The following is a 14,857-nucleotide window of genomic DNA, read 5'->3' as shown; positions in this document are numbered from 1 at the left end:
ATGGATTTCTCAGTAATTCTTTGAGTACCACTTTGGCATTTCCTTTGAATCCTTCAAGCCTGCGTAGAATTGCTGGGAAACTCTAGTTCTCCCAGATTCTCTGGGTTTGGCTGTGGTGCTGGTGAGGCGTCCTGTGAGGGACCGTCACAGCGAGTGGATGGCTGCTTTTCACAAAGGAGTAGAATTAAGGCTTGTTGTTCTGTCCTGAGAAGGGACTACCTTCTCCTTTCATTCGTCTGCCAGGGCTCTCTGGTAATCCTTTTCCTGCAGAGAGGCTGACTCCGTAAAAGCCACTTTGGTCGTGTGGTGCTTAGTTCAGGGCATTCTGTCTTTTCAGAAAATGGACCCAAGTGGGGTCAAAGTGCTGGAAACAGCAGAGGACATCCAGGAGAGGCGGCAGCAGGTCCTGGACAGATACCACCGCTTCAAGGAGCTCTCAACCCTCCGGCGCCAGAAGCTCGAAGACTCCTATCGATTCCAGTTTTTCCAGAGAGATGCTGAGGAGCTGGAGAAATGGATTCAGGAGAAACTACAAATCGCATCCGATGAGAATTACAAAGACCCAACCAACTTGCAGGTGCGTCTCATCTCCCTGAGCTTCCCGCCAGGACTCAGGAGCTCAAATGTTTTTGCCCCAAAGTCACACAGAGGCATTTAATTATGACTTTGAGCAAGAAGAAGGTAGATCAGACATAAGGCAGGACTAACTCACGATTCTGAAAAGCCCTTGGTGTGTGTGTTACACTGCACACACGAAGATGTATGTGGAATCTCGGGGGTGCGTTCTTTTCTGGGTGCTTCAAGCTGATGGTTCTCAAAGCGCTGCCTTGCAACCGTTGGTGGTTTCAGGGGGAGGGTCTGGGTTGAGTTCTTGGAATTTTTATTTTATTTTATTTTTAGATTTTATTTATTTATTTGAGAGACAGTGAGAGAGAGCATGAGAGGGGTGAAGGTCAGAGGGAGAAGCAGACTCCCCGTGGAGCTGGGAGCCTGAAGCAGGACTCAATCCCGGGACTCTGGGATCATGACCCGAGCCCAGCCGAAGGCAGTCGCTTAACCCGCTGAGCCACCCAGGTGCCCCGGGTTGAGCTCTTAGAATATGAGTTTTTGAGAAAGACACACTAACAGTGTTGCTGATGGAAATTTTATAGTTAGGCATCTCTTTAAGCAATTCACTGGTAAGTCTTATCAGAAGCAAGCCTTTAAAAATCACTGAATTGTAACTGAAGTTAATTTTGTGATACAAATTGTGCCTCAGTAAAGCTGTTTTTTTTAAAAAAGGACAGAGCCTTTCTTCTCATTGAATTTGGTGAAGGACTTTTCTTTTAGCAAGTGGAACACATGGTTCTCTTACTACCCCAGAGTCCTCCAAGAAGAGAAGAAAGTGTCATATACTGAGTGAATGTGGATGGATTATTATCCAGGAGTAAATCATACATGCTAAGAAAATTGTTGGTGTGGCGCTGTGTTTCTAGAGGGATTGGATGTCCACATAAAGGCTAATTTCCTGGTCGTAAAGATAGCGCAGAGTTAGTGGCCCTCAGTGGCCAAGCTTCCAAAAGCCATATAGATGAGGTCAGAGTATTGAGTAATTGTGGGGAAGAGTGGGGGGATGCTGAGTGTCCCTAATTAAAGGGAGCGGGATTCAAGAGGGAGAACTAAGGGGACCTGAGGCGGGGGGTGGGGCAGAATGGTGGCTGGCATGTGGTTGCAGCTGTGTCTCACCTCTCGGTCCACCAACAGGGCAAGCTTCAGAAGCACCAGGCCTTTGAAGCTGAAGTGCAGGCCAACTCAGGAGCCATTGTTAAACTGGATGAAACTGGTAACCTGATGATCTCAGAAGGGCATTTTGCATCTGAAACCATAAGGGTGAGTAGGAGTCGTCGGGAGGCCATCTGGTCTGGTTGGGGGAGGAATGTGGGTTAAGTGCCAATCAGGGTTTCTAAAAAAGATTTTTCTAGCTTTTTTGGTGATTTTTATTTTTAGGGCAAGAGAGGGAGGCGGGGGCAGAGGAAGAGAGAGAGACCCTCAAGCAGATTCCCCACCGAGTGTGGAGCCCGACACAGGGCTCGATCCCACGAACTATGAGATCGTGACCTGAGCCAAAGTCACTAGCCTTTTCTAGCCTTTTAAGAGAATTTGTGAAGTTTTGCCTTTGTAATATGATGGTTCAGTGTGAATGTAAACAAGTATGTGTCTGCTCAGTGGGGAATTAATATTCTTGTTGTAAAACAGATTAGAATGTGATTGTACTTCAAAGAAGATCACATAAATGAAACCTAAATGTATAGAAGGTAATTAGAGGGGAGAGCGTGTTAGTGAAATTGGTGAGTTTGGGGATCAGGACGCAAAGATCAGTAGGATTAATCACAGACACACCATAAAGTTCTCTGTTGAAAACTCGAGCTCTGCATCTTGGTGACTTGCCCTAGGAGGTGGTTTGCCGAGGTCTAGTCCCCAAGGCAGTTAAGGGCCCAGCTGTGAGCAGTGACTTGTGGCACCTGTTGGTCGGTGACCTAGTGACTGACCGCCAGCTGTGAAGCAGGCGTCCTTACCTTGTGCGATTGGGCCCGTTTGGTTCCAGTTCTCGGATCATTGATCTTTCTGTGCCCTACCGTTTCCAGTACCAAGGTGCTAAGGGAGAGCAGACCTCTTTAGGATGAAGGCTGCACATTTGGTTTCTCGTGACCGGATACTCTTTCCTGTTTCTGATTTATCTCCCTCCTGTCTGTGTGTCTTGTTCTTTGTCATCCAAAGGCCCGTTCCCTTGAGGGACTGGCCTTGGCAGTCCCTTACCAATCAAGGCAGTTGTGGAGAGTTCGATGAAAGCTACATTCATAAGCCCCAGTAGAGACGCCCCGCCTCCTCCTCCCCGACACCCTTGTGGCGCTTTCATTCCCGTAGGATCCGGTCTAGTGGTTTTCAACAATAAATACCTATCGTCTCTCTTTTGTACTAATGCACTCTACAGTCTCATATTGAAGACTCGCAGTCAGCCCTGGGCTTATTATTAATAATTAACTGTTACTAGTTATGACGTGAGTAGACGAGTACATTCTGAATGCCACGTGACCAACTATTTAATGACATTCAACCCATTTGGGTAATTAACATGTATCCCCGCGATTAAATATGTACCATGTGTCTCTGCGGTTAAATATAAGTATCTTTCTGCTCGTTTTCCCACTGGTTTGTCCACCGTCTGGAAGTCAATGAAAGCAGCGTGCTGTATAATTTGCTTGATAGAAGTTGTTTTCCAGAGGGCGTGGTGATGTAGTATATTACCCGGCAGCAGACGGGAAGCAAGAGAGACAGGTCAGGTGTTTGACTTTAGTGATTAACCTGGAGAGGAGGAGACCCCAACACTCACTCCATTCAGCTGTTAGGGACGACCCTCCTCCTGGAGATCTTATTAAAGCAGTATTTAAAGGTACTATTAGCCACTGTTTGTTGAGTAGCTATTTATGTGCAAACACTTGGCCATTTTGACACACTGGTCATCTCTGATCTTCAATAGAAGCTCGCTAGGTACCCCCATCCCCACAGTATGGAAGGGAAGACACGGAAGCTCTGAGAAGTTTGAGTAACTTCTCCAAATCCCACAACTAGTAGATGGCCGTTGGAATTCCAGTCCACGCCTTTGTTTGTGTACTAACAATTATTTCCTATATTTTTCCAAGCTGTGTGTCATTCCTGTCCCCTTTCCTGATTTTCTTGGCCAGCTGCTTCTCTGAAAGCTCCTGCTGTTTGCTCATGCCCCAGAATCGGGCCGCCCCGGCCGCTTTCCGTGCGGTCCCCAAGTGCACCTGCCTGCCGGTCCCCTCCCGCTCCTGGGCAGCAGTGCGCTGGGGAAGCCGGACTCTGACCTGCAGTGTTTCCGAGATCAGACGCACCAGGCATGGGAGGTGGTTCCAGTATGGGAGCGCGCTTTGCCCTAGTTCTTTACCTGAGGGTGTGAAAGGGAACTTTGTGGGAGACTGACCGTGGACTTGAGGGTGAGGTTTTTGGGGGAGCCTTCAGTGGTCTCGTTTTTAATTGGAGCAAAGGGCTTTCATTGACAGTTCCCCTGGTGATCCTGGCTTGGCATTTCACCTGGCCCTATAACTCAGTAAGAGCGGTTGGCAGGCTGGTTCACTGGTGGGCGGGGAGTGGACGGTGAAGATTGCTTCTGCATCCTGGATAACCTGTCTGTCGCCGGTTTAGACTTTCACACCGTACCGGACCGCGTGGCGCCCCATAGTCACCGCCACCCACATCGGGTCCCACATCCGAGTAGGTGGAGCATTGAGTGGCTGCTGCTTGCCTGTGTCCCCCCGCCCCACCTTGGAGTGTCTTTCACTTTCTTCCCATTGGCAGGCGGCTTTGCATCCTGCCGTGTGGAAGTGAATTGTGTGAGCGTTTATTTCCCACTGCTGTTTCTCCTTTCACGAGAAACCACACACCCTTGTTTCTAAGAGGATCCACCCATGTTGGCTGTCCCTTGGCTTTCAAGTTTCTGTAGCCAGCTGGGAGGGGCGTCTCACCCACGGGTGGATCCCAGACTTCTCTTCTGTGAGTGTTCAGCCTTGCCGTGTGTTTTCCCTTTGGCCTGCTTGTGTTAGGTGGAAACTCCCAGTATCTTGGGTAGGCAGAGGCAACACACCGAGATTGGATTAGATTCCGGAAAGCATCCCGGAAACTGGAATTGGTGATCACGTCCCCCCAGTTGTGGACGGGTCCTTACTAGGACTGTGCCATGGGAACCCAAAGATGCTGGGAAGTGAGTATGTTTGGGCCTTGAGCTGCCCTTCAGGTGAAGTTGAAAATAAACCCAACCTGAGATGTATTGGACCACAAACTATCTTTTCATAGAAGTTCCAAAACCTCTTCTGCCAAAAGTCCTTCTCAGTCGCTGATTACGTTTCAGGACACCATCTTGTCTACTTTTATTTTATTATTTTTTTTTAAATTTAAAGATCTTATTTATTTATTTATGAGAGACAGAGAGAGAGAGGCAGAGGGAGAAGCAGGCTCTCTGCTGAGCAGGAAGCCCCATGCGGGACTCGATCCCAGGACCCTGAGACCATGACCTGAGCTGAGGGCGGACGCTTAACCACCTGAGCCACCCAAGCGCCCTCTTCTCCTTTTATATGAAGGTGTTCCTGTTGACGTGGGCCTTGTCTTTACTTCTTTGCATTCACGGTGCCCATAGGATCTCGTTTCATTGTTTCCCTCCACAAATTCCAAGCACACCCTTCAGGGATTTCTGCTCAGTTTCCACATCATTTCCTCCTCTCTCCTTCCACAGTAGCCTTCTGACCCTGGAATCCCACTTAATGACTCATTACTAAGAACATTAATTATAAACAATAGAATATCGATAATCGTTGAATATAATCCCCTGAAATAAACCACAACCAAAATCCACCTGCAAAGGTTAGTTCTTTTGTTCTTTAAGACCTCCCGAACCACTGTGCGCTATCTGCTGTTTCCTGTTCTCAGACATCTGGTTTCCTCTCCCTTTGCGGAGTATCTTTGGGGGGGGCGGGGAGATTATCTTTAGAAAGACTTGTTCTGAGCTCTGACTTGTGGGGTTTCTGACTCATGGGAAGTCTGTGGAGGAGCCAGATCCCATAGACACGGTTGTGATCTCTGGGTGATTTCTAACCCGCAGACGCGTTTGATGGAGCTGCACCGCCAGTGGGAGCTGCTTTTGGAGAAGATGCGGGAGAAGGGAGTCAAACTGCTGCAGGCCCAGAAGCTCGTGCAGTATTTGCGCGAGTGTGAGGACGTGATGGACTGGATCAATGACAAGGTACGTGTCCCGGGCGAAGGTTTGCTGAGTGCGAGCTGCGTTTCGGGGAGCCGTTGTTTCCACGTCCAGAGTCGGTGACTCTGGCTCTGTCGTGGTCCCCGAATAGGAAGCGATCGTGACCTCTGAGGAGCTGGGCCAGGACCTGGAGCACGTGGAGGTTTTACAGAAGAAATTCGAAGAGTTTCAAACAGATATGGCTGCCCATGAAGAAAGAGTTAATGAGGTGAACCAGTTTGCCGCCAAGCTCATTCAGGTAGGCAGCGGGCTCTGTGTTGCTTCCACGTCCGAACGTTAACTCTCCGGTGTTTTCAGAAGAAAATTTTATGGGTTTTTTTTTTTTTTTTCAGTAACTTTTTTTTTTTTTTAAGATTTTATTTATTTATTTGCGGGGGGAAGAAGCACAAGCAGGGGCCGTGGGAGAGGGAGAAGCAGACTCACTGCTGAGCAAGGAGGTCGATGTAGGGCTCGATCCCAAGACCCCAGGATCATGACCTGATCTTCACCCACGGAGCCCCCCAGGGGGCCCCAGAAGACCATTTTGATGAGCACTTCCCTGGTTTCTGAGCAAGCAAGGTTTGGTGAGCCTCTCTGAGAGTTTTGCTCAGATCTAAGTAAGGCAGCAGTGCTGATTACTCCTAAGGTGGAAACTGCCTTCTAGCTTGTGGCCACGGGCAGCAAGGGCAGAGTTCATCTGCGGCCTCCACCCACTCTCGGGTAGGGCTTAGCGATGCTTTTATTGGGTTGCCGCAGCCGGGTGTCAGGGATTCCCAGGTGAGGGTGTGGTAGTGAAGGCTTCTTGGGGTTGGCAGGCATCCACGGATTTGTGCCTGCTCTCCTGGGAGCCTGGGGAACCCTGTAATGAATGGGCTCTCCCCTGGCGGCTCTGAGCCATTAAGAGGGGATAATGTAACCTTTCCCCATTGCCTGCGTGCCGGCTCCTTAAGCTGCCGCTTTCTCCTCTGGGTCTGCAGCGCGGGTCCACAGACGTCCGGCGGCAGGAACTAGAGTTTTGGCTTTCAGGGAAACTTGATTTCGGGGTCTGAATCTTAAATTTATGGATCTGCTTCAGGGCTGGTACTTGTTTCCTCTCTGGCCAGTGATGAAGAGCCAGCATTCCTCAGAAATACCTCATCTTCCACGGAGAGCCCCCACCCCCTGCCCCAGAAGCTCGGGGCATCCGCAGATAGTGCTGAGAAGAGAGTCAGGCCAAGCCCGAGAGCTCACAGATGGATCCCAGAACCCTGCAATGCTTCATTTGTTACTTTCCGTGTTCGTTTCATTAAAACAAAAACATTTTTATTTATTAAATTTATTAAATAAATTTATTTATTAAATTAATTAATTATTAAACCACATTTATTTAAAAATGTGGTTGGTGGGGAAGGATTCTTTTATTTTTTTTTTTTGAAAGATTTTATTTATTTATTTGACAGAGATCACAAGTAGGCAGGGAGGCAGGTAGAGAGAGAGTGGGGGAAGCAGGCTCCCTGCTGAGCAGAGAGCCCGATATGGGGCTTGATCCCAGGACCCTGGGATCATGACCTGGGCTGAAGGCAGAGGCTTTAACCCACTGAGCCACCCAGGCGCCCCGGGAAGGATGCTTTTAAAGAGAGCTCCAGACTGAAGGGGGGAACAGACCCTGAAGATTGCGTCTGTGGGCAGGAATGTGTGATGGGCTCGTGAACATTCGAAATAACAGATTTCCCAGCACTTGGGACAGGCATGGGTACGTTGGTGAGGCTACCCCACAGCGGCCGAAGTGTTGTTACAACGTAAAGGTTTTTGGTACTGATGACCTCTGTTGCTTTATGGCCTCACCATCTACTCCAAGGGATAGATAGTGACTCTCCCCTTTTTAAGTAAGATGAAATGGAAGCTAGTTGTGTTTACTTATTTATTTATTTACTTGCAAGAGAGCGTGAGAGCCAGCGGGGAGGGTGGGGGAGAGGAAGAGAGAGAATCTTTTTTTTTTTTTTTTTTTTAAGATTTTATTTTATTTTATTTAACAGACAGAGATTACAAGTAGGCAGAGAGGCAGGCAGAGAGAGAGAGGAGGAAGCAGGCTCCCTGCGGAGCAGAGAGCCCGATGCGGGGCTCGATCCCAGGACCCTGGGATCATGACCTGAGCCAAAGGCAGAGGCCTTAACCCACTGAGCCACCCAGGCGCCCCGAGAGAGAATCTTAAACAGACTGTGTGGAGCCTGACGTGGGGCCCGATTTCAAGACCCCCAGATCATAACCTGAGCCGAAATCAAGAGTCAGACACTTAACTGACTGAGCTGCCCAGGTGCCCCAGGAAGCTAGTTTTATACAAGCTTGGCTTCATTTCACACAAAAAAAACAGTATTTCTTCGGAAAGATGAAGGTTTGCCGAGGCAGAGACTGGGAGGAGCTGGGGGCTCAGGACCCAGGCCGGCCTCTGCTCTCCCTCATGCAGGAGCAGCACCCCGAGGAGGAAACCATCAAGACCAAGCAGGACGAAGTGAACGCGGCCTGGCAGCGGCTGAAGGGACTGGCCCTGCAGAGACAGGGGAAGCTCTTCGGGGCGGCTGAGGTTCAGCGCTTTAACCGGTACGGAGCCGGGGCGGGCTGCGGGGTACAGGCACGCAGCTGGGGGCCTGGGTCCAGGATATGACATTTGCCAAGAAGTTGCTGGAGCCACCCGGGGTCTGGCCCACTGCGGCGTCCCCAGCTTGAGATGGTCGCCGTAAGTGGCTGCCCTTGCTGTCTCCCTTCCACAGGGATGTGGATGAGACGATCAGCTGGATTAAGGAAAAGGAGCAGTTAATGGCCTCTGATGATTTTGGCCGCGACCTGGCAAGCGTTCAGGCTCTGCTGCGGAAGCACGAGGGTTTGGAGAGAGATCTTGCTGCTTTGGAGGACAAGGTGAGTTCGGAAAGCAGCCGGTTCCATGCCTGAGTTAGGGTGGGTGGGGGGGTGCGTGAGCACAGTCTGATGGCGGCCATTTCCAGGTCAAAGCCCTGTGCGCCGAGGCCGACCGCCTGCAGCAGTCACACCCTTTGAGCGCCGCGCAGATTCAAGTGAAGCGAGAGGAGCTGATCGCCAACTGGGAGCAGATCCGGACGCTGGCCGCGGAGAGACACGCCCGCCTCAACGACTCCTACAGGTGGGAATCCTCTCCCCGGGCGCGGCGACGGGCCTCTTCCTACCTATGACCTATTTTTTGGAGGCTGGCCACTCTAGAGTGTGTGTGTGTGTGTGTGTGTGTGTGTGTGTGTGTGTGTTGTATTTATGACTTTGTGAATATCTTTCCATTTTATATTGCTGCATCATGACCAGTAGCAGTGGGAATCTCTCCTTAGTGATCAGGGCACCAGTGGGATCTACCATTAAAATTGAGTAAATCGAGGACTAGGAAATGAAAGGATGCAATTACTACCAGAGCTGGACCTGGGGAATGACCAGGAAGTTGGAGAGAAGGGACCAGACTGGAGAATCACAGTAATGGACACAACCTAGATTTTAAAGGATTGATTTCATACTTCTCTCGCTTTCCTTTATGGTCAGACTGAAGAATCCTCTGTATCCCAGGACTAGAGTTGTCTGAACAGAGTTCAGAGCTTTAGAAAGGCATTTCTCATCCAGGCTCTCCACTGGGAACATCTAACGACTTACCTTGGTTTTCTCTAGGCTTCAGCGATTCCTTGCTGACTTCCGTGACCTCACCAGTTGGGTGACTGAGATGAAAGCCCTCATCAATGCAGATGAGCTCGCCAATGACGTGGCCGGGGCGGAAGCCCTGCTGGACAGGCATCAGGAGCATAAGGTAGAGTCTGCAACATCTTCTGGAAGGAAAGGCCTTAGCTTGTAAGGCATCAGGATGGGACTCTCACAGCCGAGTGGCTGAAACTTTGTTCACAGGTGGCTCTCACCACGGGATTGTTGTTGGTTTTGCCTTTGGAGACTGGCTCTACCTGCTTTTCACAGATGGCAAAGCGGGCTAAATGTCAGGAGATTAAGCTGGTCTGGAAAAGTGAGGGCCTTGCCCTGGCAGGATGGAGGTGTAACCGTTTGTGCATCAGTCACGTACCGTCTTAAAAACAGTGTCTTCATTTAAATGCTGAGTCTCATATTTGGTGTAATTAAATGTCTTATTCTGGTTTTTTCCTAAGCTATGTCCCACAGAAAACTGGTTTTATGAGCTCTTAATAGGTCTACCTAGAAAGGTTTTGAATGGCTGAGTAGTTTTATAAAACACTATGAAACAGGATTATAAAAATTATTATTACTGTGAGCCTTCTGAGAGCCTTTAATGTGGTAGATACAAAAAAGTCAATATATGAATGTCAAATATACTAGCAACAGAAACAGAAGTTTTTTAAAATGCTACTTAGAATTTTATCAGAAAGTATAATGTACTTGGGAATATGTCTAACAAAAGTTTTGGAAGACATTTGTGGAGAAGGCGGTTAGGCTTTGTTGAAAGACTGAAGAAAGAAAGAAAAAAGGGGAACGTCTTCTCTCTCTACCTTTTGTAAAGGTAGAAAAATTCTCCCTGGGACCTTTATGCCCAGTGCTGTTCCACACAGAAACCTGGCAGGTCTTTGTTTCTGGAGTGAGACAAGCTGATTCTAAACTTGATTTAGATGAAAAAAACTCAAAAACAGTTGAGGCAATTTTGAAGAACGGGTTGGGACCAGGGGAAGCAGCTACCTCCCAGGTACTGTAAAATCCTAAACCCACCCATCTGGCACAAGGAGGGCAGAGAGACCCCAGCAGAACGGAAGGCGGGGCTCAGACCCCTTGAGCGTATGGCAGCGTGACAGGCTTGGACAGAGGTGGCCTGAGAAGTCAATGGCAAAAAGACTTCCCAGTAAATGGTGCCCTTGTGACTGGTAACCCAGACTGATGTTAGGGAGCGTGGCCTCCTTGCCGATCCCACTGCTCGATGGAGATGGGATATCCTGATTTGTGACGACTGTGGGAAAGTCAGCATCTCTGTTTTCTGCGTTGGTGGCATACATCGTGCCTTTTCTCGCTGCAGGGTGAGATCGACGCTCACGAGGACAGCTTTAAATCTGCAGATGAGTCCGGACAGGCCCTGCTGGCCGCTGGGCATTATGCCTCGGATGAAGTGAGGGAGAAGGTAAGCGAGGAGAGATTTCTCAACGGAGCGGCTCTGAGAGCTCTTACCCATCCTGGAGTACCCAGGCCAGGGCGCCGGGGTGTGCGGGAAGCTTCCCCAGAGCTTGCGCCGGGATGTGCAGGGGCAGCCCCTCGAGAGACTGAGAAAGAAGACCTGTGTGTGGATCTGATCAATCGGAGGCGGAACGTCCCATGCATCTGGGGCGATGTGACCCATTTCCTAGTGAAAAGGGACTTTGCAGGGAGTGGAGTCCCATGTTAGCCGTGGAGCCAGAGGAAACCGCTTTCTTTTTTTTTTTTTTAATATTTTATTTATTTGACAGAGAAATCACAACTAGGCAGAGAGGCAGGCAGAGAGAGAGAGAGGAGGAAGCAGGCTCCCCCAGAGCAGAGAGTCTGATGTGGGGCCCGATCCCAGGACCCTGGGATCATGACCTGAGCCGAAGGCAGAGGCTTTAACCCACTGAGCCACCCAGGCGCCCCGGAAACCGCTTTCTTTAGTTGACACGTGTAAGCGCGCGGTTTCCACGCTCCACGGGATCGGAGTGTAAAGATAGCTGAAGAACACGGAGAGTGATGTTTTAAGATTGTGCAGACTCGGAAGTGACGTTTCCAAGGACACTTGTCAACTGTGGGGCCTAAAAATGCCGTCTGGGGCATTTGCGCGCTGCCCGTGTTTTATGGGACACCCACCCAGTCGACGTTTGTCCGCAGAGACCCCTGACTCCGTTTCTACTGCCCGCCTTTTAGAAGGATGCCCTTCCTCTGCCCCCTGAAGTTCCCTTAGCATTTTGACCTAACGTCCTTTGATAACGTGGCAGTAAAATAATTCTAGACGAGCTAGAGTTCCCTCTCCTGCTTCGCGTGAGCACGCAAGCCGCTCGGGGTGTGCGTGTGTTTCCCTGCGACGTGCCCCCTTTCGCCAGCCGGAAAACAGGCCTGAAGATGAGCGTGAGGGTTAGACGTACTGGGGCAGCCTGTCCGCGTGGGGGTGGGCGGCCGCCCTGCCCTGTGCTCACGGCCCTCGTGTCCCCCCTTCCCCCCCGCAGCTGAGCGTCCTGGCGGAGGAGCGGGCCGCGCTGCTGGAGCTGTGGGAGCTGCGGCGGCAGCAGTACGAGCAGTGCATGGACCTGCAGCTCTTCTACCGCGACACCGAGCAGGTGGACAACTGGATGAGCAAGCAGGAGGTACGGCCCGCGCGCCGCGTCGGCCTCCCCCCGCGTCTGCTGCTCGGGCGGCCGGCCTGGTTCGGGCAGGAAGTCACCAGCGCTGCGGCTGTGAACCGGGAGAGGAGGCTCGCCGAGCGACCCCCAGCGCCTCCGCTGGGATCGGGGGTCAGCCTCTTACTAGATTAGTGTTGAGGGACTCTAAAGGACGTTAGGCTTTCTGGAAGAGATCTTGCGAGTTTAAAAGCTGTAGAATCTCTTTCCTGCTTCCGTGTTCCGGCCACCCTCTCCTTTGCTTGCCAAAAGCCTTAAGGGGTGAAAGGACAGGGGCGTCCCTCTGAGCGCTTTGGTCTCTCTCCAGGCCTTCCTACTGAACGAAGACTTGGGAGACTCCTTGGACAGCGTGGAGGCGCTCCTTAAGAAACACGAGGACTTCGAGAAGTCCCTCAGCGCCCAGGAGGAAAAAATCACGGTAAGACCCTTCTCGTCGTCGTAGCTTTGGGTGATCCTCAGGTTCCGCCCGGAGTCCATTCTCTTCTCAAGGGTTTCTGGGCAGATGCGTCAGGACCCGGGAGACAGGGTTCAGCTCCAGCGCTCACCGTGGTGGCGGAGCTCGGCCTCGCAGGAGGCCTGCCGTAGCTCACGGGACGAGATCTTCTCGAGATGTCAGCCTCCACGCCAACGTTTCACTTGCACTGCGAGTAGTTAAGAGTTCAGGGCGCCGGCTGGCTCAGTCAGCGGACCGTGCGACTCTTGATCTTGGGGTCATGCGTTCGAGCCCCACGTTGAATGTAGAGATTACCTAAACTCTTCAAAAAATAAAAAGTAGAAGTATCTGGAGCTCGTGGGAGAGGTATTTTTCCCCTTGAAAACAGTTCTTAGAGGCAGGAACTGGAAGGCTGCCGACCTGTTGTGCCCCTTGTCTGATCCTGTCAGATGTGTCCTGACATCAGCTACAGCAAGCGTCTTCCGTCCCGAAGGGAGCTAGTGCGATAGTGTCGTCTCTGACCGATACCGTCAAGCAGACGCTCAGAAGTGAAGGAGAAACGTTGACCTGTGTTAGGGTTTAGTGTTTTGTGACCCGTCAGTAATTACAAGGCCACGCTGTGCCTCCGTGTGCTTACCAGCGAGGAATCCCGATTTTTCCCTCATAGGCGCTGGATGAGTTTGCAACCAAGCTGATTCAGAACAACCACTACGCCATGGACGACGTGGCCACCCGCCGAGATGCGGTGCGTTCCGGGGCTCCCCACGTGCCTTCCCTTCGGTCCCCGGCTCTCCCTCTTGGGACGCGTGTTGCCTTGTAGCCTCTTGAGCCAGAAATCCCTGGGGAGTAGGAAGCAGAGATTCACGTGGCTCCTTGTCTTTCAGCTGCTGAGCCGCCGCAACGCCCTTCATGAGAGAGCCATGTGTCGCCGGGCCCAGCTGGCGGACTCTTTCCACCTGCAGCAGTTTTTCCGCGACTCGGATGAGCTCAAGAGCTGGGTCAACGAGAAGATGAAGACTGCCACAGATGAAGCTTATAAAGTAACGTCCTGTCACCGTTGTCGTGTAGCATTAGGCTAGGAGGCTAAAGGCAGCTCTCAGATAAATTATAGCTAAAGAAAGAAATAGGGAATCCCCAAAACTGCACTATTTAATGTAGGCGGTTTTCTGCCTCCACCCCTGCCAATAAGAGAAGTATGAAGGTAACGCAGGGTGGTTAGACCATGCTCAGGTTCAAGGTAGAACCCCCTTCTTCCTTTTATTGGCAGGACCCATCCAACCTACAAGGAAAAGTACAGAAGCATCAGGCTTTTGAGGCTGAGCTCTCGGCCAACCAGAGCCGCATTGACGCCCTGGAGAAGGCGGGGCAAAAGCTAATTGATGTCAACCACTACGCCAAGGATGAGGTAGCCGCTCGGATGAATGAGGTCATCAGTTTATGGAAGAAGTTGCTGGAAGCCACTGAACTGAAAGGTGAGAGGAGGTGTCTCCCTGGGTTGTGACAGGAATGCTGGGGGTTTCCACGTCCCTTCCCGGTTAAGTACAGGGACTTATAGCACCCAGGGAAGGGGGGCCCGCAGGCTCATGTCCCAGGTGGGAGTTACTTGCCGTGCGTTCTCGATGCTTTGTGATGGGGCACACGCGGTTGACATCGCTGGTGAGTGGGGGAGCCTGAGTCAGAAGGGGGAGATCTGGTCACCCGGCCGTGACTGGACTGGGGCCCGTCACTGAAAATCGAGGCTCAGCTGAGAGCCGAGGGCACTCAGTAATTCTCAGACGTTCTTCCCCGGAACGTCCAAGTCCGCATCTCGTCGTCCGTCCTTTGTGAAGGACGTGAAGCGTTAGCTGCGGTCCTGACCTCGAATCCCTCAGTAAGGTGCCATCGTGGTGAGCGCTGTTGGCAGAAAGATCGCGTGAACAGATAGGTAATCAGACGTGCTCCTTTGACCAGGGATAAAGCTCCGCGAGGCGAACCAGCAGCAGCAGTTCAACCGCAACGTCGAGGATATCGAGCTGTGGCTGTACGAAGTGGAGGGTCATCTGGCTTCAGACGATTACGGCAAAGATCTTACCAACGTCCAGAACCTCCAGAAGAAGCACGCCCTGCTGGAGGCTGACGTGGCTGCTCACCAGGTAGAGGGGGACCTGGGGGCTGTTGCCAGGCCAGTGGTATGGAAACGGGAGCAAAGAACAGAAAGCGACGTCACACCACGCTTGTTTTTGGAAGGATGAAAGGTGTGGGTTTGCCTAGGTGGCCTTACACATTCCCTCTTCTTCTCCGATTAAACTCCTCCCACAGAGCTTT

The 14,857-nt window shown here is 51.2% G+C and overlaps 1 protein-coding gene across 15 annotated transcripts in view; it reads left to right on the top strand.

Annotated features, from left to right (window-relative positions):
- The window catches only part of SPTAN1 (spectrin alpha, non-erythrocytic 1), a 61,835-nt gene that overhangs the window by 11,955 nt on the left and 35,023 nt on the right, over nucleotides 1-14,857 (top strand). For all 15 annotated transcript variants that reach the window (XM_046021948.1, XM_046021960.1, XM_046021959.1 and 12 more), the window contains 15 exons: nucleotides 338-577; nucleotides 1,744-1,869; nucleotides 5,654-5,794; nucleotides 5,901-6,047; nucleotides 8,232-8,365; nucleotides 8,536-8,680; nucleotides 8,767-8,921; nucleotides 9,446-9,581; nucleotides 10,800-10,901; nucleotides 11,950-12,087; nucleotides 12,428-12,538; nucleotides 13,221-13,298; nucleotides 13,438-13,593; nucleotides 13,821-14,025; nucleotides 14,504-14,685. In XM_046021948.1, the coding sequence (XP_045877904.1) occupies nucleotides 341-577; nucleotides 1,744-1,869; nucleotides 5,654-5,794; nucleotides 5,901-6,047; nucleotides 8,232-8,365; nucleotides 8,536-8,680; nucleotides 8,767-8,921; nucleotides 9,446-9,581; nucleotides 10,800-10,901; nucleotides 11,950-12,087; nucleotides 12,428-12,538; nucleotides 13,221-13,298; nucleotides 13,438-13,593; nucleotides 13,821-14,025; nucleotides 14,504-14,685 (2,193 nt within the window). In that variant the 5' untranslated portion in view covers nucleotides 338-340. The remainder of the gene's footprint in view (nucleotides 1-337; nucleotides 578-1,743; nucleotides 1,870-5,653; nucleotides 5,795-5,900; nucleotides 6,048-8,231; nucleotides 8,366-8,535; nucleotides 8,681-8,766; nucleotides 8,922-9,445; nucleotides 9,582-10,799; nucleotides 10,902-11,949; nucleotides 12,088-12,427; nucleotides 12,539-13,220; nucleotides 13,299-13,437; nucleotides 13,594-13,820; nucleotides 14,026-14,503; nucleotides 14,686-14,857) is intronic.

Source organism: Meles meles, chromosome 11, assembly GCF_922984935.1.
Source record: "Meles meles chromosome 11, mMelMel3.1 paternal haplotype, whole genome shotgun sequence".
Taxonomy (NCBI): Eukaryota; Metazoa; Chordata; class Mammalia; order Carnivora; family Mustelidae; genus Meles; species Meles meles.
Note: the sequence above shows the minus strand (reverse complement) of the source record. Positions and strands in the feature narration are given on the sequence as shown.